This window comes from Prionailurus bengalensis, chromosome A2, assembly GCF_016509475.1.
Source record: "Prionailurus bengalensis isolate Pbe53 chromosome A2, Fcat_Pben_1.1_paternal_pri, whole genome shotgun sequence".
Lineage (NCBI taxonomy): Eukaryota > Metazoa > Chordata > Mammalia > Carnivora > Felidae > Prionailurus > Prionailurus bengalensis.
In genome coordinates, this window is record NC_057348.1 from 51,460,783 (window position 1) to 51,484,254 (window position 23,472).

Consider the following 23,472-nt stretch of genomic DNA (forward strand, 5'->3'; position numbering starts at 1 on the left):
ATCAAGAGTTGGATGCTCAACCGACTGAGCCACTCAGGCACCTGTTTATTTATTTATTTTTAAAGTAAACTCAGGGCGCCTGGGTGGCTCAGTTGGTTAAGTGTCCAACTTCGGCTCAGGTCATGATCTCACGGTTCATGAGTTCGAGCCCTGCGTCAGGCTCTGTGCTGACAGCTCAGGACCTGGAGCCTGCTTCTGATTCTGTGCCTCCCTCCCCTGCCTCACACTCTGTCTCTCTCTCAAAATAAATAAAGATTTAAAAAAAATTTTTTTTTTTTAATTTTTTTTTTTCAACATTTATTTATTTTTGGGACAGAGAGAGACAGAGCATGAACGGGGAGGGGCAGAGAGAGAGGGAGACACAGAATCCGAAACAAGCTCCAGGCTCTGAGCCATCAGCACAGAGCCCGATGCGGGGCTCGAACTCACGGACCGCGAGATCGTGACCTGGCTGAAGTCGGACGCTTAACCGACTGCGCCACCCAGGCGCCCCAAAAAAAAAAAATTTTTTTTTAATAAAAAATAAAAAAAATAAACTCTAGGCCCAATGTGGGGCTTGAACTCATGATCAGAGATCAAAAGTCACATGCTGTACCAACTGAGCCAGCCAGGCACTCCCCTCATCATCTAGATGTTTATAAATGTAAGTTTTTTACAGTGTGTTAGGTAATTATGAAAAATCATGCCAAAGAGATGATCCTTATCCTAGGTTACAAATAATAAGCTTTTTAGATTATTCTTGGAGAGCAGCACTGTTCTGGTTTATAGAGGTTAATGCTGTTTTCACTCTTTCATGACATTTGTTCAGCCTCCATCAGATGCTTATCAAGGTTTTTTTTGTGTTTGCCACTAATCGAGATGTTGGCAATTCAGTAGAGCATACAGCATAATGCTAGCCTTCAAATAGCTCACAATCTAATAAGGGAAGCACACATAGTTAGCAGTGTCTGCTATATTGATGGTCTGAACCAAGTACCAGTGAAACTCTGAGGAGAGAATGCTATTTATAGTGAACTGGGAAGTAGAGGACATTTTCACGGAAAAGGTAACTTTTGATAAGGGATTTCACCAGAGTAGTTTCTCCAGGTTCAGAAAAAGAGGGGTTTAATTGGTTAAGTGTCTGACTCTTGGTTTTGGCTCAGGTCAGGAGTTAGGCTCTGCACTGACAGCACAGAGTTTGCTTGGGATTCTCTTTCTTCCTCTCTCTCTGTCCCTCCCCTGCTCACACTTATGTGCTCTCTTTCTGTCTCTCAAAATAAATAATAAAAACTTAAAAAAATAAAACAAGTAAAAAGAGGAATATCATGAAATTTTTTACCATAGGTTTTTAGAAAAATGTATACTCCTTTAAAGTAGAGATAGGATCACCCCTTCCCAACCCCAGTCTTTGTACATCAGCTTGAAGATTCTCCATAAATGTATATTGAACAAATAGTTTGAAGTGAGACTGTATTTGGCTCATTCTGCTTCTGGTAGTGTAATACACTTATAGGGATCCTGTCCAGAGTTAGTAGTAGCAGAACATTAGCAGAAAGAAAATATGGAAGGAAGTAAACAGAGAAAAATGAAATTCCCTTGAATTAGTCATTTTTTGCCCCAGGTACTTAGGAAATGTACCTCGAGGCCACAACTGGAAGGATACACAGAGACATTTACTTCTAGAGAAAAAGTATGTCTTCTAAAACTGTGCTCGCTTGGATTTTTATTTTAATAACTTGAAATTTGTTTTACTTTGTGAATTCTTGACTTTATGATTTGTTGACAGAGCACAACAGCCATTTATATGAGGTAGGGAAATTTACCCTTTTTTGGGAATGGTCAGATTCTTCACCCATTGGGAAGAGTAAACATGAAATGTGCTCCCCAGAAAAGATGGCTAGGACATGCTCGGAATTATCCTCTCTTTCCTCCTTATGACAGGCTACAGAAGTTGTGCAACTTCAGCCCCCTGAGCTACTTTTCTTGCTGGAAGATCTCTCCCAGAAGCTGGAGAATATGCTGATACCTTCTGTTGCCAGGAGAATCCCCTTCCTCAAGGTTCGTATAGGCAGAAGCACAGGCCCTGGCCTTAATGAATTTGGCAACAAGGAGATCTTAGTGAATAAGTTGTCACTTTCTCTGGCATTGTGTTTGGGTCATTGGGTACCATGACTGGCAGCCTCATTTCCAGACCATTCACCTTGATTTAGAAAGGAACTCTGAAACAAATCAAAAAAGTTACCTCAAACAAGATACATATTTGTAAATGCCTGGAGCATTTCTGAATCCTTTTCTTTACTTAGGTTTTGTTTTAAAAGCCTCCCAAACTAAGCCCGTGCCCAAGCCTTCAATGTAGTAGTTGGCTATCTAGAGAAAGCCAGAACCTCACATGTGTATATAATGTACAGATGTGCACAAAGCATCTGATAAAGCAGTTGGGTGATGGAAACAACAAAACATGAAAGGTTTAGGTGTAAACATTTAAACTTAATATATCCAGTTATTTGATTCATTTTTGTACCATTTACTATTTAATGGTCTTTTCAGCCTAAGTGATTTCTATTTTTATGTGAGCTTTATCTCAGTAATTATGGGTCTATTATTTGCAAACAATTTGTATTCTACAAAAGCCAATGTAATTTGAAGATGGGACAAGATCTCTTTGTCCAAAAAGAGTTTTGGGCACATAACCACTTTCTTCTGTCCACTTTTACCTCGTGACGTAAGTCTGAGTAAACTCCTTAACAAATTCTTAGTTTCAGAGAAGCTATCCAGCAGTTTCTTCCCCAGTAACTCTGAATTTATTATAGAGTAAAGGACACCGAAATATTGGATTCTCACATCTCCATCAGAGATCTGCCCAACAAATTGTTCATAGTGTTGTTCAACTGCTGACTCCAATGTGTAACCATCTGGAGAACATTCACAACTATTTTCAGGTCAGCAGCCTATCTTATTATTATAGAAATTTAGAAATTACAAAGTGAACAAGAGATTTCATTTGTGGTTGAAAAATACTGAAGGAAAATGAGGGCAATTGCTGAAACAACTGTCCTAAAAACATTTTTCCCTTTTAGTGCTTATCTGCTGAGAATCAAAGTGTAGTTGATGGACCAGAAATGAAAGTTCAGGAGTACCACATAATGTCTTCATGCTATCAGAGGCTACTGCAGATTTTTCATGCTCTTTTTGCTTGGTGAGTAAGTGGCAGATACAGTAGGTGAAAATAATTAAGTATGTACTTGCTTTTACTTGACAGTCACCAAGGCACCAAGGTAGAGAAAATAAGGGAAAACGTCTGTAAGTCTTATATAAATATGGTACTTGTTCTATTTGGAGTGTTTTTGTCTGTATCATTTCATTTGATCTTGTACCCTCTGTATCTTATGCGACCAGTGTTATAACTCATTTGAAAATTAGGTGGGGGTGTCTGGGTGCCGCAGTTAGTTAAGCGACTGACTTCAGCTCAGGTCATGATCTCGCGGTCCGTGAGTTTGAGCCCCGTATCGGGCTCTGTGCTGACAGCTCAGAGCCTGGAGCCTGCTTTGAATACTGTGTCTCCCTCTGTCTCTCTCTCTGCTTCTCCCCTGCTTGTGTTCTATCTCTTTCTGTCTCACAAAAATAAATAAATGTTAAAAAATTTAAAAAATTAGGTGACTTGATATTGTAACAAATCTGGGCATCTGATTCTTAGCTAGGTTTGCTATGGCAGGTTTTCTGTAATAATGCTGGAGAGATTGTTAACTTAAGAAGTTGTTACTGGGGTGGGTGGGGGGGTGCACCTGGGTGGCTAAGTTGGTTAAGTGTCTAACTTTTGATTTCGGCTCAGGTCATGATCTCATAGTTTGTGAGATTGAGCCCTGTGTTGGTACAAAGCCCACTTGGGATTCTCTGTCTCTGTCTCTCTCTCTCTCTCTCTCTGACCCTCCCTCTTGTGTGCTCATTCTCTCTCTCCCAAAATGAATAATGACATTAAAAAAAAAAAGTTGTTACTGGGGCACCTAGCTGGGTCAGTTGGTGGAGCTTGCAACTCTTGATCTCAGGGCCGTGAGTTGATCTCAGAATCCCACGTTGGATGTAGAGATTACTTAAAAATAAAATCTTAAAAAGAAAAAAATTGTTGGGGCACCTGGGTGGTGTAGTCGGTTAAGCGTCTGACTCCTGATCTCAGCTCAGGTCATGATCTCATTGTTTGGGAGTTCAAGCCCCATATAAGAATCTGCACTGATGGCTTGGAGCCTGCTTGGGATTCTCTTTTTCCTTTTCTCTGCCCCTCCTCTGTTTGTGCAGGCCCACACATTCTCATTCTCTCTCTCTCTCTCTCTCTCTCTCTCTCTCTCTCTCTCTCTGTCAAAATAAATAAATAAAACTTTAAAAAAAAAAGTTGTTACTAAACAACTTTTAGATAAATTCCAGGTTATATGTTAAAGAGCTGAATACATTTTGAGCTGGGGTATTTAGAGATACTTTGTGGAAGGAATGGGACTTCATGGGACCCTGAAGAATAGATGGCCTTTGGGAGGTAAAGGAATGGGCTGCAAGGCATGGCATGGATAAAAGTAGAAATGAAGAAGACACATCTCTTAATTGCTTTTGCTCCTCGGGGCTGGGCCCTGGCTCCTCTCTTCTCCTATAGAGGCTTTCTGGGCAGACTCACCCAAGCTTAAATTTGTGCTGACATTTATCTTCTGAGCTATAAGCATTTATATCCAACTGCCTACTCAATGCTTCCTTAGATGTGTCGATGACACCTCAGACACATCACATCCAAAATGAAATTTATCATCTTCACCACTGCTCCTTCGGCCTTGCACAGCTATGTAGATGGCACCGCCAATTGTCTGAACCAGAAACCAGAAGTTACTCTTTGTTCCTGTCTCTTCCACATTGGGTCACCAAATCCTGTTAATTTTATCTTTTAAATAACATCTAAATAGCCATCTAGCTATCTGTTCCTCTCCTTCTGCACTGCTTTGAGACTCACATCATCTCTCACCTGGACTAGATTAGTTTCACAGTTGGTCTCTGCCTCCATTTGCCCTCGCTCAGTCCTTTTGTTCGCACATCAGAGTGGTCTTTCCAGTGCAAACCCAACCTTATTCTATCCCAACTTTGGTTCTGGTTGTCCTTAGATTTTTCTTGAGTGCAAACACTTTTACCTTATTTCTAAGGCATCTTATTATCTGACTCCTGCTCTTCCACTCATTGTTTTACACTCTGCCCTCCAGCTATATGGAACTAATTTCAGCACCTTATATTACTTTCACCTGGAAGACTTCACGCATACTCATCCTTCTACCAGGATCCCTATCTTCCTTGATCACCAGTCTTTTCTAACTCATCTCTGAGATCTGGATTTAAACTTCATTTCCTCAGAGTCATCTTCTCAACCCCTAGGACAAGTAAGCCTCCTTCCTCCCTCTAACCCCTAATTTTTTCCTAATTCTCTGGTATTCTCAAGGCCCTGGCTGGCTCAGGCTGTGGAGCATGTGGCGCTTGGTCTCAGGGTCATGAGTTCAAGCCCCATATTGGGTGTAGAGGTTATAAATAAATAAACTTAAAAAAAATACTCTGGTATCCTCTTATGGTAAAATTTAGCACATTTTATTGTAATTGCTTGTTAATCTGTCTTCCTTGCTAGACCATGAGCTCCTTGGGAGCTGAAACCAATCATTATTATATCCTCAGTACTTAAGAACAGTGCCTGACAAAAGATTTGAACAGATGCTTCATCAAGGATAGGTATGGGTGGCAAATAAGTAATGCAAAAATGTTCAATAGTATTAGTTATTAAGGAATTCCAAGTTGGGGCTCCTGGGTGGCTCAGTCGGTTGAGCATCTGACTTCGGTTCAGGTCATGGTCTCGTAGTCTGTGAGTTCGAGCCCCTCATCTGGCTCCATGCTGACAGCTCAGAGCCTGGAGCCTGCTTCCGATTCTGTGTCTCCCTCTCTCTCTGCCCCTCCCCTGCTCATGTTCTGTCTCTCTCTGTCAAAAATAAATAAACATTAAAAAAAAAAGGAATTCCAAGTTAAAATTACAGCACAGCTGAATTAAAAAGACTTACAGTATTAGTGAGGACATGGGGTAACTAGAACTCTGACATGTTGCTGGTGGAAAAGTAAAATGGTGCACCCAATTTTGAAATAGTTTTGTAGTTCCTTAAAAAGTTAGATGTATGGGAATGCAAGCTGGTGCAGCCACTCTGGAAAACAGTATGAAGGTTCCTCAAAAAACTAAAAATAGACCTACCCTACAACCCAGCAATTATGCTGTTAGGCATTTATCCAAGGGATACAGGTGTGCTGTTTCGAAGGGGCACATGCACCCCCATGTTTATAGCAGCACTGTCAACAATAGCCAAAATATGGAAAGAGCCCAAATGTCCATCGATGGATGAATGGATAAAGAAGATGTGTGATTGATATATATATATATATATATATATATATATATATATATATACACACACACATATATATATACACATATATATATATATACACACATATATATATATATATACACATATATATATATACACACACACACACACACATACATACATACAATGGAGTATTGCTTGGCAATCAAAAAGAATGAAATCTTGCCATTTGCAACTACGTGGATGAAACTGGAGGGTATTATGCTAAGTGAAATTAGTCAGAGAAAGACAATCATATGACTTCACTCATATGAGGACTTTAAGAGACAAAACAGATGAACATAAGGGAAGGGAAATAAAAATATAAAAACAGGGAGGGGGACAAAACAAGAGACTCATAAATATGGAAAACAAACAGGGTTACAGGAGGGGTTATGATGGGGGGGGGAATGGGCTAAGTGGGTAAGGGGCACTAAGGAATCTACTCCTGAAATCATTATTGCACTATATGCTAATTTGGATGTAAATTTAAAAAAATAAAAAATAAAACAAGTTATATATATATATATAAAAAAAAAAGATATACACCTACCACAAAACCCAGCCATTCTACTACTAGGTATTTACTCAAGAGAAATGAAAGCATATGTCTAATCTACACGAAATCTTGTGTACAAATGTTTATAGCAACTTTATTTGTGATAGCCCCAAACTAGACACAAATGTGCACCAACTGGTAAATGGATAAACAAATTTTCACATGATGGAATACTACACACAACAACATAGATGAAAAAAAAGAATTCTACTGAATAGAAAGCAAGACATAAGAGTATATAACATTTGATTCCATTTATATAGAACTCTAAGGAAAAGCATATAATCTTGTAGTGACAGAAACAGATCAGTGGTTGCCTATTACTGGGTGGGAGGATGGAGTCAAGGATGGATTTCAAAGGAATATAAGTAAACTCCTGGGGGTAATGGATATGTTTCCCCCCCTCCTTTTTTTTAAGAGACGACATGAGTTGGGGAAGGGGCAGAGAGAGAATCTCAAGCAGGTTCTACGCTCAGCATGGAGCCTAATACAGGCCTCGATCCCATAATCCTGGGATCACGACCTGAGCCAAATTCAAGAGTCGGACGCTCAACCGACTGAGCCACCCAGGTGCCCTGTTCATTATTTTCATTGTAGTGTTGGTTTCATGGGTTTATATATGTCACCTGAGCAAACTGATCAACATTTTACATACATGCAGTTTATTGGATGTCAGGTCTATCTCAATAAGCTGTTACCCCCCCAAAACTTGACCTATGATAGGCCCTCAGAATACGTTTGTTGCAAGACAGAAGGACTACCACTGGTGATGTGGAGATGTTCCTAGAGGAGTAGAAGATCTAGGGGTTCAGATCGTGCTGGGTCTTAAAGGTCAGAAGAATTTGGATGTACAGAGAAGCAATTTTGGTTTTATGATCAGAGCAAGGATATAATGAAATCGCTGTTTTAGAAAAATCCTTTTGGCAGCAGTGTGCAAGACAGATTGGAAAGGGATGCAGAAAGATCAATCAAAAGGTGTCTGATCTACATATGTGATGATGATAAGGGCCTGCTTTAGAGGATGGCCTAGGCTTGGGAAGGAAGGGACAGTAGGAGATAATCTGAAGATAGAATTGTCAAGACTTCTAGAAGAAGGAGTAATTGTTTTTGTTTTTGTTTTTTGATAAAGAGGGCACAGGTGAGTGAGGGGCAGGGAGAGAGAGAATCCCAGGAGAGGCTGGGGGTGGGGGTGGGGAGGGAGGGAGAGAGAGAGAGAGAGAAAGAAAGAAAGAGAAAGAGAGAAAGAAAGGAAGGAAGGAAGGAAGGAAGGAAAGAAAAGAGAAAAGAAAAGAAAAGAAAAGAAAAGAAAAGAAAAGAAAAGAAAAGAAAAGAAAAGAAAAGAAAAGAAAAAAGCAGGGCTCACCCAAAGTGGCATTCGTGATTTAACCTGAAGTGTGTGGCTCATGTTCACCCAAAGTAGGGCTTGAGCTCACTCAAACTGTGATATTGTGACCTGAGCCAAAGTCAGATACTTAATGACTGAGCCATCCAGGCACCCCAAGGAGTAAGTTTTTTATTGAGCACTTCTGTGGATTTGATACTGATATAACAGTTGACCAAGTTATTCCTGGTTTTTCTGGGGAGGAAGGGTGAGACTTTCTCTAAAGTGTAAGGTATGAAGGAGAGCTTTTTTTTTTTCTTGAAAATGAAGGGGGCACCTGGGTGGCTCAGTCCCCAACTTCTGTTCAGGTCATGATGTTGCATTTCGTGGGTTTGAGCCCAGTGTCGAGCTCTGTGCTGACAGTTGAGAGCCGGGAGCCAACTTCAGATTCTGTGTCTCCCTTTCTCTCTTCCCCTCCCTGCTCATGCTGTGTCTCTCTTTCAAAAATAATTACTAAAAAAAGTTTTTAAAAAGAAAAAAACCTAGGAGGACTGTTGGGTCCTTAAGGCAAGACTGTTTGAGGTGCACTTTAATTTGTAATATGAGGTTCAGAGCTGTGACTGAATTGGTCACCTGGGTACTTTCAGTGCTCTAATTCTCCATTTTCTCCATTAACTTGTTGATGGTATAGCCTGGAAGCCAGGATTCTCAAATGCTGTCCAAGCAATCTTCCTAAAACTAAGCTCAACCGTCTTACCTTGACTTTCCCTTAGGAATGGATTTTTCCAGCCTCATTGTGTTCATTTACTGTACTCAGCCCTTGAGGTCCTTACTAACAGACTGAAGCAAGGAGAACCTGACCAGGCCTTGGAGGAATTGCTCAGGTGGGTCAGACTACATATTACAGAGTGTTGTCCCAAGAAACTCCTAGAACAAGATTAGCAAGATTTTTTGGAAACCACTTGGGTGTCTCCCAGTAGTCGTGAGAGAAATTGATGTTTTCAGCTGCTTTTCCTCAGTTATATGAGCTTCGTCACGTATGTATTCAGATAAACCCTGAAACATTAGAAACTGTTGAACAGTCCTACTAAATCTTTGTGCATCCTTTATCCCCAAAGTTTGCCTTTTCAGGTAATGATCTTGAAAACACTAGTAATCTGTAGTGAACTCTTGATTATCCAGGAACCTACTCTGTCTTTTAGTACGGTAGGGTAGTTAGGTAGCAGTAGTTACCACTGATCTTCTCTCCATCTTGGAAGAAGAGAAGCCTAGGCTGAGGGCAGGCAGTGGAGGAAGGAGGTGAGGAGATCTAAGAAGCATGGCTCCCAGCATCCTATCCCAGCTTCTCCCCGAGTAATTTGGTGTTTCTCTAACCTACTCTATGCTGTCTTTGGGTCTGCAGTCATTATTTATCATCCCTATCAGGCAAGACCTTACTTTGTTTTAAATATAGTGCTTTTAAATTTGTTTGACTTCTTTCCATAGTCAATCAGAGAGTTGACTGTAGTTTTATTTCAACTACAATTTTGAATTAATTTGAATTAATTGTGACTCCCTATCTCCCATTATTTCAGTACAATGAAAACTGACCATATATGGCACGCTTATTTAAAAGCTCTGCTTTCGGGGCGCCTGGGTGGCTCAGTCGGTTGAGCTTCCGACTTTGGCTCAGGTCATGATCTCACGGTTTGTGGGTTCGAGCCCCGCATCGGGCTCTGTGCTGACAGCTCAGAGCCTGGAGCTTGTTTCAGATTCTGTGTCTCCCTCTCTCTCTGACCCTCCCCCACTCATGCTTTGTCTCTGTCTCAAAAATAAACAAACATTAAAAAAAAAAAATTAAAAAAAAAAACAACTCTGCTTTCTCTGCCTTATAATTTCCTTTCTCTTGTCCCTATAAACGTAGAATTTAAGCCTTATTCTCATTGTGTTGCCCTAGGCCTTAAAGAGCAAATAATTTGTCCAGGGTTGCTCATACAAGCATGGCATAGACTCCTATTTGGGTCTCTGGTGTATGTGACTCTTCAAGGCCAGCACTCCATCCACTGGGCTCTATTCTGCCCTGTCTTTCTTCATGCAAAGTTACAGTTCCCTATCAGGGTCCTGAAAGGTGATGGCCACAAAAGCACCTGAAAATGATTAGACCATTAAATACATAAGTGGACTTGAACAACTCATGAATTTAGACATATCTGTAATATTTGTGGTATCTTTTTTGTTTTGTTGTCTCCTTTACAGCCAGAGCTTCAATTACTTGCAGAATTTCTCTCACAGCATTCCCAGTTTCCAGTGTGCTCTTTATCTCATCAGACTTTTGATGGTCATTTTGGAGAAATCTACAGCTACTAAGAACAAAGAAAAAATTGGTGATGGACTCAGATCATCATTTTTTTTTTTCCACGAATAGGATTAATAATTCAAGTTTGTAAACTTAGTGCTTCTTAGGAACTTGTACGTTTTACATGTAAATCCCCCCCATAACTGTGGGTGTGCCCTCTTGCTATATCAAGGAACTATGATTGATCTCTGCTGACATTGCTTAGTCTGATTGGGTTAGTTCAGTTGGCTAGGTAATTTTCTGTTTGCCTTCTGTTTATTCACGTCTTTTTTTTTTTTTTTGGTAAATCATCTGAGATATTTGACAAAAAGAGATAACAAACTACAAGGTAAATAAAATGGGTGGGAGAAGGAGAACAAATCAAGATTAAGTTTAAAGAAAAGCTGAGCCCCATTCCTAATCTTTATCTTTGGTCATAGCTCTTAGAATGCAACTCATTGATTTATACATCCTAATTGGCAGTACAGACAGAACACCAGAAGAAAATGCAAAACAAACCTTTTATTACTTCCTGTTAATTTCAAGGGGAGCGTTTGGTGTGAATCTGAGGTTGCCATGGCTTATTGGTCTGCCCAGGAGGAACAAGATTGGTTTTCCTACTGCTCAGCAGTGTGTGTCTATTCAGTTTATGTTTTTGTGTGTCAGGACAAGGTAAGAGGGCGGAATGTGTTGAGTCTTAGGTTTATTTCTGGTAGAAGGACCACTGGAGCAGGAACCCATGGCAGCTTTTTTCAAATTGTCTGTTAGACTAGGAACTTCATAGTAAATATAAAAAAATAATAATAATCCTTTTGGGGTGCCTGTGTGTCTCAGTTGGTTAAGTGTATGACTTTGGCTCAGGTCATGATCTCACAGTTCATGCAATTGAGCCCCGCATGGGTCTCTCTGCTGTGAGCATAGAGTCCCGTTCTGATCCTCTATCCCCCTCCCTCTCTGCTGCTCCCCCTGCTCACAATCTCTCTCTCTCTCTCTCTCTCTCTCAAAAGTAAAGTAAATAATAATAATCCTTTTGATCATTAATCACCCCCCAAAAGACTGGAAAACAAGAGTTTGGTCAATTTTCCATGCGTGAAATGCGTTTGTCTTGTTTCTCCAACAGCTTCATTAGCCAAACAGTTCCTCTGTCGGGTATGGCCAAGTGGGGAGAAAGAGAAGAGCAGCATCTCTACTGAGCAGCTCCATACTTTGCTCAGGTGAGAGCCTCGGTTTCTTTACATGAGCCGAATAGTCCATTTTGTCACTGTTGGGATCTCTTGCCTGGTCAAAGACTGAGGAATTACTGTGGTTAGGGGGAACTTGGAAACCATGAAGTAGGTTTGAAATTAACAAAAAGTTGGATAATTGTATCATACAGCTGAAACTAATGTGGCATGATATGTTGATTATGCTTGAAAAATAAAATAACAATTTGGAATATGTGGGTTGTAAGATCCTCTAGTTCTGTTTTATATTGTCAGCTAGTTCCTTATTATTAAATTATAGAGGAGAAAATGGAGGCGTCTGTAGTTGTATTGTGCCTTGTTAACCAGAGTTTTGTAATTTTTTTTTAAGTGTATTTATTTATTTTGAGAGAGAGAAAGAGTGCATGAGTAGGGGAGAGATAGAGAGAGAGAATCCCAAGCAGACTCTACACTGTCAACAGGGAACTGGATGCAGAGCTCAATCTCACAAACTGCGAAATCATGACCTGAGACACAGTCAAGAGTTGGACACTTAACCAATCGAGCCACCCTGGTGTCCCCAGAGTTACATCGTTATGTATTGCCTACTATATCCAAGACTCATCCATCACTTCCAAAGTGTCTAACTGTATTTCCAATTAAAACATCATTTCCTTTACCTCCTGACAATTGTCTGGAATTTTCATCTTATTAAGAATAAATGCTAGGGGTGCCTGGGTGGCTCGGTTAAGTGTCCCACTTTGGCTTAGGTCATCATCTCAACAGTTCGTGGGTTCAAGCCTCATGTCAGGCACTGTGCTGAGAGCTCTGAGTCTGGAGCCTGCTTCAGATTCTCTGTCTTCTCTCTCTCTGCCCCTCCCCCAATCATATTCTGTCTTTCTCAAAAATAAATATTAAAAAAAATTTTTTTTAAAGAATAAATGCTAGTAGTTATTGTAAAGCTAAATAGCTGGTAATATCTCAAGAAGGAAATCTTGATTTAGGAATTCTGTAACATGTGTTCATACTCCTATTGCTCTCAATGCAGCATCTACCTGGAGCATACAGACAGTGTTCTGAAGGCCATAGAGGAGATTGCTGGGGTTGGTGTTCCAGAACTGATCAGTTCTCCTAAAGATGGATCTTCCTCCACATTCCCCACCCTAACCAGGTAAAGGAGTTCTCTCTTCCAGTTCTTTCCCTAAGTTAGAATCACATTGTCCAATGTATGTGGTTTCCAAATAACTACCTTACCCTTCATCTAATTCTATTACAGATGGTAGGTACAGTAATTCATTCAACACATAGAACGTATACTGTGCATTCTTTCCAAGGGGTTCTCAATCAACCCATGTGAAAGGACCTTAGTGACAAATGAATTTTCAGTAGAGTCTTCAAAGACAATAAATATTTAGTCACCAAATGTGTCTTGTTAGTACTTTCATCCTTTAAAATGAGATTAATATTTTAACCACCTTTAGGATAAAGTGATTATAGTATCCAATCATGTGTACATCTCAGTGGGTTTTTTGTCTCATACAAAGTTTATAAATCACTTTCACATTCTTTATGTCATTTAATCCTTGCATCGATTCTGTGAGTGGGTATCATTATCCCTGTTGTACTGATGAGGAGAATGAGCGTTAGAGGGGGAACTTACTCAGACTTAAACATGCAGTAATTATGGAACTAGGAACTTGAATTCAGATCTTTTTACCACCACTTCATGGCTCTTTCCATGCCACTACACCGTTTCCCTTCATAAAGTTAATTCCATTGTTTCACAGGCCATCTTCTTGGACTCCTTTTTTAATCCTTTCAACCCCCACCCCCATTCTTTTACAGTGGACCCTAGTGAAAGGAAATTCAAAGAGGTGGAGAAGGAAATGATTTTTGGTTCCTTGGCTTCTTCCTAGGAAGTTCTATCTAACTAGTCATCCTTGTATGGGTGTGCATATTTTCCCCTTTTAGGCACACCTTTGTCATTTTCTTCCGAGTGATGATGGCTGAACTAGAGAAGACAGTGAAAGGTCTTCAGGCTGGCACAGCAGCAGACTCGCAACAGGTGGGTCAGATACTCCCAGCACAAGAAGTAGACCTGAGTAACTAGGAAGCTTCTGTGTCTTCTATTTCTTGGGTCCAGGTTTTCTTCTAAGCTACTTCCTTTGAGTTACAGAGATCCAGGATTGTTTTTCAAAGAACTCTTGGTTTAATTTCTTTCCTGTCAGTTTGAGAGAGGATTGGGTTCTGTATTCCCTGGCTACTACCCAAGGGAATGCTCAGGCTTCTCCATAAGCCATAGCCCTGGAAAAAATGTGTTTGGTCCCATGCCTGGCAGCTTGCTGCTTGTGAGCTAGTATGAGGTGAGCAGGCCTGTTTAAGATGCTGTCACGCTGGGCCTTGGCAGTACACTAACCAGAGCTGAGCTAGACTGCTGACAGCATAGGTATCAGAGAAGCCACAGGGATCTGAACACCAGCAGGTGTGTTACAGAGGCTTTTTCCTATTTAGACGTTACTGAAGAGGAGTTTTCTTTTTAGAAACTCTGTCTGAGGTACCTTAGTGTTATATGTATGCGGGCCTCAGAGCCATCTTGTGGGTGCACTGGTAAGATCTCTGAGAGAATAATTGGCTTAAATTAATCTCTGAATAGCTTTGTAATCCAAGACCCATATATTATTGGGAATACAATAATAGAAGTGCTTGGCTGATTCAGAAGTGCCTATATATTTGATTACCCCCAGATTCATGAAGAGAAGCTCCTCTACTGGAACATGGCTGTTCGAGACTTCAGTATCCTCATCAACCTAATAAAGGTGAATGTGGAGGCTCCTTGACCCACCTCACCAGCTAACTATAGAAACCAACAAGGGTCCTGGCTTCCAAAATGGACCTTCCTGCTCCTTTCCCCACCCTTCCTTGGGGTTTGTTCTTCCCTGTCTTCCCTTATCCCTCTACCCATCCTGGATAACCCCTTCTTCTCTGAAAAGGCAATGTCTTTTTCCTTCTCTTCCTTCCTCTTTCTCTGTCTGTGCCACAGTACTATTAAACAGATCTCACCTTGTCTTGGGTCCTCTGTGATCTGAGTACATTCCCACTAGCTCCCTTTTCCAATCCTGAATGCCTTCTTTATCCCTCAGACACAATGTGTACTCTCACCAACTCCATGATTTTGCTAGGGTATTCTCCCAGCTCAGAATGTCATTCTCTCGCCTTTCTGCCTCTCAGTCCATCTGTCTTAAGGCTTCACTTCAAGGTTAGGACCTCTACAATGCCATCTTAATATCCCTGAGTTAATATCCCTGAGTTAGAGTAAATTTCTTACTCTTCTTTGCTTCCCTCTTCCTTTTTTTTTGAATTTCAGTGATGGTGATTACTTTAATTTCTGTTTTGTAATTAACTATTGACATGCCTTTTTCATTTTAGAATTCTCTACACTGCCCAGAGCTGTGATTTGCACAATGGGGAAGAGGCTGGGGGTGCTCAAAGGAGCAGACCTCAGCTTTGGTTTCTTGTCTTTTGTGTCTCCAGGTGTTTGATAGTCGTCCTGTTCTGCATGTATGTTTGAAGGTGAGAAAATGACCTGGCCTTCGTTAGTATTTATTGTTCCTGTGGATCTCTAGAGATGGCCTCAGCAGAAAGGAGTTGCTTAATACTTTGTCCATAAGCCAGAATTTTCAGAATCTGTGCTAACAAGTGGTAGTTTAGAAAAGACAATGGATATGTTTTCCCATACTAGTTGGATGACTAGAGAAGCTAATTTTTCTATGAGTTTGAAAATTTTTGGTTTGAGTCTTAGAACTAGCAGGAGTGGATTCAGGGCGGCTGACTTTAAGAACAAAAGTCACTCCTGCCATTCCTTCCCAGGCAACAGGGAGGAAGGAGGAGTGGGTGATTGCTCTTTTTAAAGCCCATGGCTGGCCTCATGAATGTGGAAGCTGGTATCCTGATAACCACTGAACTCCTCTCCCAAGGGGAGAGCCCATATTAGCCTTAGATTTGATGATGGGTCAGGAGCTAGGGAATGTTATTGGGAGAATGTGTCTTTCCGACTCCTGATGGTTCCTTCCAAGTGAATAGCACCTTATTCTTGTTATCTTCTAGTCCCTCTCTTCCTCTTTACTCTCTCTGCCCTGGCCCAGTGTGGGAGATGGGTGAGTAGGGAGAGTGGTTTATCTGATCATTAAATTTGGCAGTTGATTATGTGCTTCCTCATCTCTATACCTTTTTCCTTTTGGGTGTAAGTGGTCCTTAGGGAGATGCGGCCCTCCTCTGTTTTCTGTGCTCTCATTCTTACATGGATCAAGGCTTCTGCTCATTGTCTGTGTCTAGGGTAGGTAAGTTTGCCTAACTCTGAGGCTTAGTTAGCAGGCCCATTTAGTTTTTGAATTAAACTTACATTCTCCAAATTAACCTTTTGGATTCCTCCCTGCTTATTTTTTATATACAAAAATAAGATAAAGCCCCTGGGCTGGGTGATGCTATGCTACCTCAGGCAGGGGCTGTTCTGGTGAAAGACCTCAACAGAGGTCATCACTAGTGTGTCTCTTCTCTTCTTCAGTATGGACGTCTCTTTGTGGAAGCATTTCTGAAGCAGTGTATGCCACTCCTAGACTTCAGTTTTAGAAAACACCGGGTAAGAACTGAGAACACAGAAGAAAGGTGTGCTCTGTACAATTACTCAGAAGATACATCCATGGTGACTCCTGAGCTCGGAATTGGGGTGGTCCCATTCCTAAGATCTGGGCCACCATTCTACTGGGGCTCCTTTGGTCCACTTCAGCTATCACCAAAGATGCCCATATTGGACCAAATATTTCAAAGTAGGCTAAACTCCTCAGACCCACTCTGATTTGAACCCACCTTTCTACTTTTACTCCAGATCTGGGGGTAGTTGTTCCTTTTAGCTTGATTTTATTGTGTTGCTGCATTCCCAGCACCTCATGGATCAGTGTGTCATTTGCTTATTCCTTTGCATTTCTCTAGGTCTACCCTCAGAAATAACAATAATAATAATAGTAATAGTAGTAAACAGCTCATTGGGTCATAAACTTTTTGCTGTTGTAATGGATAGTCTGGAGAGGTTTTTTGGCCAAGTGAAATTCAGGGTTAGAGTGGTGAAATAAGGATAAAAACAAAGGTTGATTCCTTACACATATTTAGCAAGTTTGCAAGACACTCTCACAGTATTTGGTTGGTTCCTCCTTATAACCTAGAAAGAGAAAGGGGAGGATAGCTAGTTAGTCCTCACTTTGAGGGCCAAATTGAGATGATTACCAATACAAGGCTGGGACCTGCAAGGTTTATCTTCTTTGGAGCCCTTGGTTGCATCTAGAATGAAATTAGAGCATTTAATATGGTATTTATGAATTTTGTTGGTTGTAGGAAGATGTTCTGAGCTTACTGGAAACCTTCCAATTGGATACGAGGCTGCTTCATCATCTGTGTGGGCATTCCAAGGTAAGAGGGGAAAGCAAGTCATTGCATCATCCTGCCTGTTGGCTTAATCTCAGTGTGATCAAGAGATCCATGGGCTCCACTTCCTTCATCCTTTTTTACCCTTCTTGAGTCTTTATTTTTGAGACTGTGTGTGTCCAGAGACAGTTTAATTCAGAGTGGTCAGATCCTTAGTTGCTAGTTGAAATTGGGCAATCACATAGAGGGGAGTTTCTGGCTCTGAAGTTTGACTCAAACTCCATAGCACTGTTTCCTGTAGAAGCTTCTCTTTGGTGAGAGATAGAGAATGTTGGTGGATGTGTTGCTGCTATAAAGTACTCTGGGTGGGAGGAATATTATATAAGTGATGATTTTCTGCTAGAGACAAGAGGTGGTTCTAAAAGCAACCATCTGTAGAGCTTTTCAGGCTCTACTAACTTGTCAAAGAACACATCTGTCTCTTGTGAGAACATTTTACCATTAGAGGATTTTTCCACTTGAAGCCTACAGTTGAACCATTGTCACTTTTTGTCTGAAGGCATACAGAACCACAGAGCTCTGTAGTCACAGGCAAACCAAATAATTCTTCAATTCAGTTCCTATGGCTCACTTCTTCACTTCGTTCTAACTTTAGAAGGTGCTGAACAGTGGAGTTATAAGGGATACTCTGTTGTTTAATATCAGTATAATACATATTCAAGAATATTTTAGGTGAATTCCTTGATAATTAGTCAATAAGAGGTTATGAAGAAGAACCTAAGGTGTCGGTGTTAGGTCTTCTAGGCTCTTTTAGCTTGAAGGAGAGCTGCCATTCTCTTTAGAGATGGCTGTTTAACAGAAATGTGTCTCTGGCCTGTACTGGGAGGACCTGTGCTATTTTTTAGTGTTCACGATGTCAGGAATTCACAAGTTTCTGTGTAGGAATGTGAAAGAATGATAGTCCAAGTGAGTTGGGTGCATTGGTTTCTATTCAGATTCACCAGGACATGAAACTCACCAAACACGTGCCTTTGCTCAAAAAGACGCTGGAGCTGTTAGTTTGCAGAGTGAAAGCCATGCTCATCTTCAACAATTGCAGGGAGGCTTTCTGGCTGGGCAACCTCAAAAACCGGGACTTGCAGGTAAGCCTAGAGGCATGCCAGTGATAATCTACTCCTGTTCTTTGTGAGAGCATCAGAAGGTATGTCAAGGAGGTCAGCTGAGCCCTGTTCTCTCAAGACTGTTTTCTCTTAAGGCTATGACCATTTTGCTCTTAAAGTTAGGGCAGATTGCTTATGGTCTTAGTCATGGGCTCCACCCCTCATCATAGCCAGCAAAGGCACCAAAGCATGCCACTGATAATAACAATGGCTCAGAGATAGAAGAGCCAGATCAGTAAAACCTCTCTCCTCAACCAGAGTGGGCTCCTGTTGAGAATCTACTGAGGGTAGATTCACAACATTTTTTTATATGGACAGACTTTTTTAAAAGTTATTTTCGTTTTTTTTTTTTTTCCCTAAGCAGTCTGTCTTATTTCTGAAATTATTCTCTGCCTATTTTTAACAAGTAAATATTTCTAAGGTCTTTCACCTGTCTGACAGAGTGTGTGAGTGGGGAAGAGGCAGAGACAGAGGGAGATACAGAATCTGAAGCAGGCTCCAGGCTCTGTGCTGACAGCTCAGGTCTCAAACTCATGAATGGCAAGATCATGACCTGAGCCAAAGTTGGACACTTAACGGACTGAGCCACCCCAGCGCCCCAGAAATTGTCATATAGGGTACAAGTCCTTCTCATTCACATATACAATAGCTCAGGGTTTTATAATCTCATATATGAAAAGAATAGCACCCCAGAGAATTAGTTTCCTTTTTCACATGTGCTTTATGAGGTACTGTTATTTCCGCTGTACTGGTTTTTTTTTTTTTTAAGTTTATTTATTTTGAGAGAGAGATAAAGAACGAGCAGGGGAGGGGCAGAGCGAGAGGGAAACAGAACCCCTAACAAGCTCCACCCTGGTAGTGCAGAGCCCAGTATGGGGCTCAAACTCAGAAACCGTGAGGTCATGACTGGAGCCATAACCTAGAGTCAGATACTTAACCAGCTGAGCCACCCAGGTGCCTCTTGCACAATACTATTAAACAAAATACTATAATAAAACAATACTGTAGTTTCCCTGAGAAGAGTAAAGCTCAGAGAGGTTAAGTAGCTTACCTAAAGTCATTTAGCGGTAAGTGAGAGGTGCCAGGATTTGAGTCCAAACAGAAATGATGAAAAGCTGATGTCTTTAAACCACTTTGTATGCGGTGTTTCAGCTTCTACATGGCCATTTGTAGTTGGTGTGTTGGTGGTCACATACCTTAAGGTATTTGGGAAATTTTAGAATGATACTCAACATTAAATGAGTCACCAGTATGTCCTGGCCTTGTAAAATCTAGTGTGATACTAGAATGCAACAATAGACTTCTTATAAAACTATATATTATATGGGAGCCACACTTACCTCAGAAAGTGTGATTATCACTTCTTTAGGTACTAGATCACAGTTTGGTGTCTGTGTTTGACCATGTTTGAATGGCTAGAATATCTTGTGTTACGTACAAACCAAGCCTTTCTCACCTTGAGCCCCCAAATATGTTTATTGTAACCCACCATTTTTCTTGGCCCATCTGCATTTAGGGTGAAGAGATACTATCCCAGAATTCCCAGGAGAGCACAGCCGAGGAGAGTGAGGATAATACAACATCCCAGGTCTCCAAGAGCAAAGCAACAGAGGTATCTCTGCGTAAGGCCCCAGACTGTGCAGTTGACAGTTGTATTTTTTAAAGTCAGTAGAAAGTATAGAACTTGCTTTTTTTTTTTTTATTTTGAGAGAGAACATGAGCAAGGGAGAGAGAGAGGGAGAGAGAGGGAAAGAAAGAGAATCCCAAGCAGACTCTCTGCTGTCAGTGCAGAGCCTGGTGTGAGTCTCAAACTCACGAACCGTGCAATCATGACCTGAGCCAAAGAAGAATTGGATGGTTAACTGAGTGAGCCAGCCAGGTGCCCCTATATATATTTTTAATGTTTATTTTTGAAAGCAAGTGTGCATGTGGGAGCAGGGGAGGGGCAGAGAGAGGGGGAGACAGAGGATCCGAAGCAGCGTAGAGCCCAATGCGGGGCTTGAACTCAGGGACTGCAAGATCATGACATCAGCCAAAGTCAGATGCTTAACTGACTGAACCACCCAGTCACCCCAATGTTTATACATTTTTGAAAGAGAGAGAGAGAAAGAGTGCAAGCAGGCTCCACACTTAGTGTAGAGCTCAGTGTGGGGCTTGATCTCAACAATTGTGAGAATGACCTGAGCTGAAATCAAGAGTCAGATGCTTAACTGACTGAGCCACCCAAGCGCCCTTATGTTTTGTGGTTTTTTTTAAGTTTATTTATTTTAGTAATCTCTACACCCAACATGGGACTCGAACTCATGACCCCAAGATCAAAAGTTGCAACTCACTGACTAAGCCAGCCGGGTACCCCACCCTGCTTACGTTTGTAATCAAAGACTTCTATGCTCTTCACCATTGCCTCCAGAAAAGCTTCTGTTTTTATATGAAATTCTGTGGGGGCCAAAAGACTCTCTCAAGTTGTGGCATATGTTGTCGAGTTGAAAAAAACCATTTTATAGAGGAAAAAAGAAGCAGTCTGGTGTTCTCTGAGTGTTGAGAAGAATGAGTTAAACCATTTAAATATGTTTTGTGAATATATAAGATAGAAACATGAACGCATTTGGTGGAAACTAAAGCACAGAATCAAAAGCTGCAGTCCCTAAGGACTACAGTAAGGGAAGGGGTCCTTATTCTTTTCTGGGCTATTACAGATATTTTCAGGACTTTACAGAAAGCTGAAGAAAAATGAATATTTTTATTAAATTTTGTTACAATTTGGGTGGGTTATAGACACCAAGAAGCTCAAATTTAAGAACCCCTCCTGTAAAGCCTCTCTATAATGCAATTTGAGGCTGATGCAGAAAGATCATTTAATATGAAAATACTTTTATTACATGGTCCTCTGTTGTATTTGTATAGTATACCTCTACTTTGTTCTCATAAAAAAATTTTTGCAACAGTATCTTATTAGTTTGGTACTTTCTCCTAAGCAAGCCTCCCAGATTAAAACTGGAAACCAAAGATTTTAATTTTTTTAAAGTTTATTTATTTTTGAGAGAGGAGAGAGAGAGAGAGAGAGAGAGAGAGAGCGAGCGAGCAGGGGACGAGCAAAGAAAGAGGGAGACACAGAATCCGAAGCAGGCTTCAGGCTCTGAGCTGTCAGCACAGAGCCTAACTTGGGGGCTTGAGCTCACTAACCGTGAGATCATGACCTGAGCAGTAGTCGGATGCTTAACTGACTGAGCCATTCAGGTGCCCCTACTGACCAAAGAATTTTATGCTGAATTCCTCTGGTGAGATACACCAGAATTATTTTAATTAAAAAAAATTTTTTTTTCTTAATCTTTGTTTTTGAGAGAGAGAGGGGAAGACAAGATTTGAAGCAGGCTCTGTGTTGAGAGCAGAGAGCTGGATGTAGGGCTCAAACTCACAAACTACGAGATCATGACCTGAGTTGAAGTCGGGGGCTTAACCGACTGAGCCAACCAGGTCCCCCCATCCCCAATTTTTCTTTAATGTTTGTTTATTTTTGAGAGAGACAGAGACAGAGCATGAGTGAGGGAGGGGCAAAGAGAGGGAGACACAGAATCCAAAGCAGGCTTCAGGCTCTGAGCTGTCAGCACAGAGCCCGATGCAGGGCTCGAACTCGCAGACCACGGGATCATGACTTGAGCTGAAGTTGGACACTTAACCAACTGAGCCACCCAAGTGTCCCAAGATACACCAGAATTTTTATTTTATTTTGTTTTATTTTTTATGTTTATTCATTTTTTTTGGAAAGACAGAGACAGTGCGAGCAGGGGAAGGGCAGAGAGAGAGGGAGACACAGAAACCGAAGCAGGCTCCAGGCTCTGAGCTGTCAGCACAGAGCCCGATGTGGGGCCCGAATCCATGAACAGTGAGATGATGACCTGAGCCAAAGTCGGACGCTCAACCGACTGAGCCATCCAAGAGCCCCTACACCAGAATTTTTAAGTTAGCAAACATTTCATTCTATATTGAGTACCTACTTTCTTCTATATCACACACATGCAGTAGAGGTGGAGGACCATGGCTTATGTAAAAATCCTGTGAATTTGGTTCAGTTGCAAAATGTCATAGGTTGCTATCCCAGTGGCCTTCCTCCATAGTCTTGGCTTAAGAGGTCACAATAGAAAAATAACAGGGGAGCCTCAATTCCTTTTTCAGATGAATGTTTTAACACCCGTCATTGGTTTTAATGATGATACAGTACAGTAAATCCCATGGGAGCAGTCTTGTAATTCATGGGGTTATTCAGATGACCTAAAATATCTAATTATCCTTTACCCCTTAGGATGGTGAAGATGAAGTAAGTGATGGAGAAAAGGAGCAAGATAGTGATGAGAGTGATGATGACTCCGATTAGACCACAGAGAGACTGCTGCCCCTTCCCCATGTCTGCTAGCCTCTTCCTGTTTTGTGTTTAGGGTTTGAAATCTGTCTGCCTTCCTTACTGGAAGCATCCTGTTTTGTCACTGGGGTGGTGGGCTTTGCTGAATCCGCCAAATTTGAATTTCATAGGTTGTCTGTCATCATCAAAGACCTTGGCTCATGATTCCCCTGTAGCATTACTTATTGGTTTTGGGCAAACGTGGCAGTGCTATGCTGTGGAATAGATACTGGGCTTTGGGAGCTAGTTTTGAAACTTTTAGAATTTAGGATTGTACCAGTTTTACAAATAAATTGTTTTAAGTTCTGCCTGAACTACCTCATTCCTCTTTTTGAATTTCCTTCATAAGTCAAGTATTACATGGAATTCAGTTGGGGTTTATGCAGAGAAATAATGGAAATTGGTGTGAACACATCACTTCTACCAATTAAAATCACATATTTCCTATTCTAAGGACCATCTTTACTTGAGATGAGAAAATCTTTGTGATATTTTTGGAGGAGTGACAAATTTCTGGACAATTCCCAAAGAAAGTCAAAAGGAAAATTCTGGCTGCTTTTTAAAAATTTTCTGGTCATCCTATAGATATAAGACAAAGAGGGAAAAGGCACCATCAAACTCATGTTGACTTTGTATATATGTTTATTTTATTTCCACATTATTCTGAGTTATGCCTATAATCTAGTTACAAGAATGCTACGAAATTACTTGTTGTTTATTAGAAG

General features: G+C 40.9%; 1 protein-coding gene across 2 annotated transcripts in view; it reads left to right on the forward strand.

The window, feature by feature from the left end:
* The window catches only part of FANCD2 (FA complementation group D2), a 64,673-nt gene extending 41,612 nt beyond the window's left edge, over window positions 1-23,061 (forward strand). The window contains exons 30-44 of one of the 2 annotated variants that reach the window (XM_043588090.1): window positions 1,921-2,037; window positions 2,790-2,918; window positions 3,057-3,175; window positions 9,055-9,165; window positions 10,517-10,644; window positions 11,716-11,809; window positions 12,825-12,947; window positions 13,748-13,841; window positions 14,521-14,592; window positions 15,308-15,346; window positions 16,338-16,412; window positions 17,162-17,236; window positions 18,187-18,333; window positions 19,868-19,963; window positions 22,652-23,061. In XM_043588090.1, the coding sequence (XP_043444025.1) occupies window positions 1,921-2,037; window positions 2,790-2,918; window positions 3,057-3,175; window positions 9,055-9,165; window positions 10,517-10,644; window positions 11,716-11,809; window positions 12,825-12,947; window positions 13,748-13,841; window positions 14,521-14,592; window positions 15,308-15,346; window positions 16,338-16,412; window positions 17,162-17,236; window positions 18,187-18,333; window positions 19,868-19,963; window positions 22,652-22,723 (1,491 nt within the window). In that variant the 3' untranslated portion in view covers window positions 22,724-23,061. The remainder of the gene's footprint in view (window positions 1-1,920; window positions 2,038-2,789; window positions 2,919-3,056; window positions 3,176-9,054; window positions 9,166-10,516; window positions 10,645-11,715; window positions 11,810-12,824; window positions 12,948-13,747; window positions 13,842-14,520; window positions 14,593-15,307; window positions 15,347-16,337; window positions 16,413-17,161; window positions 17,237-18,186; window positions 18,334-19,867; window positions 19,964-22,651) is intronic. The other variant, XM_043588091.1, reaches the window with a different exon arrangement.
* Window positions 23,062-23,472: the final 411 nt, after the last annotated feature.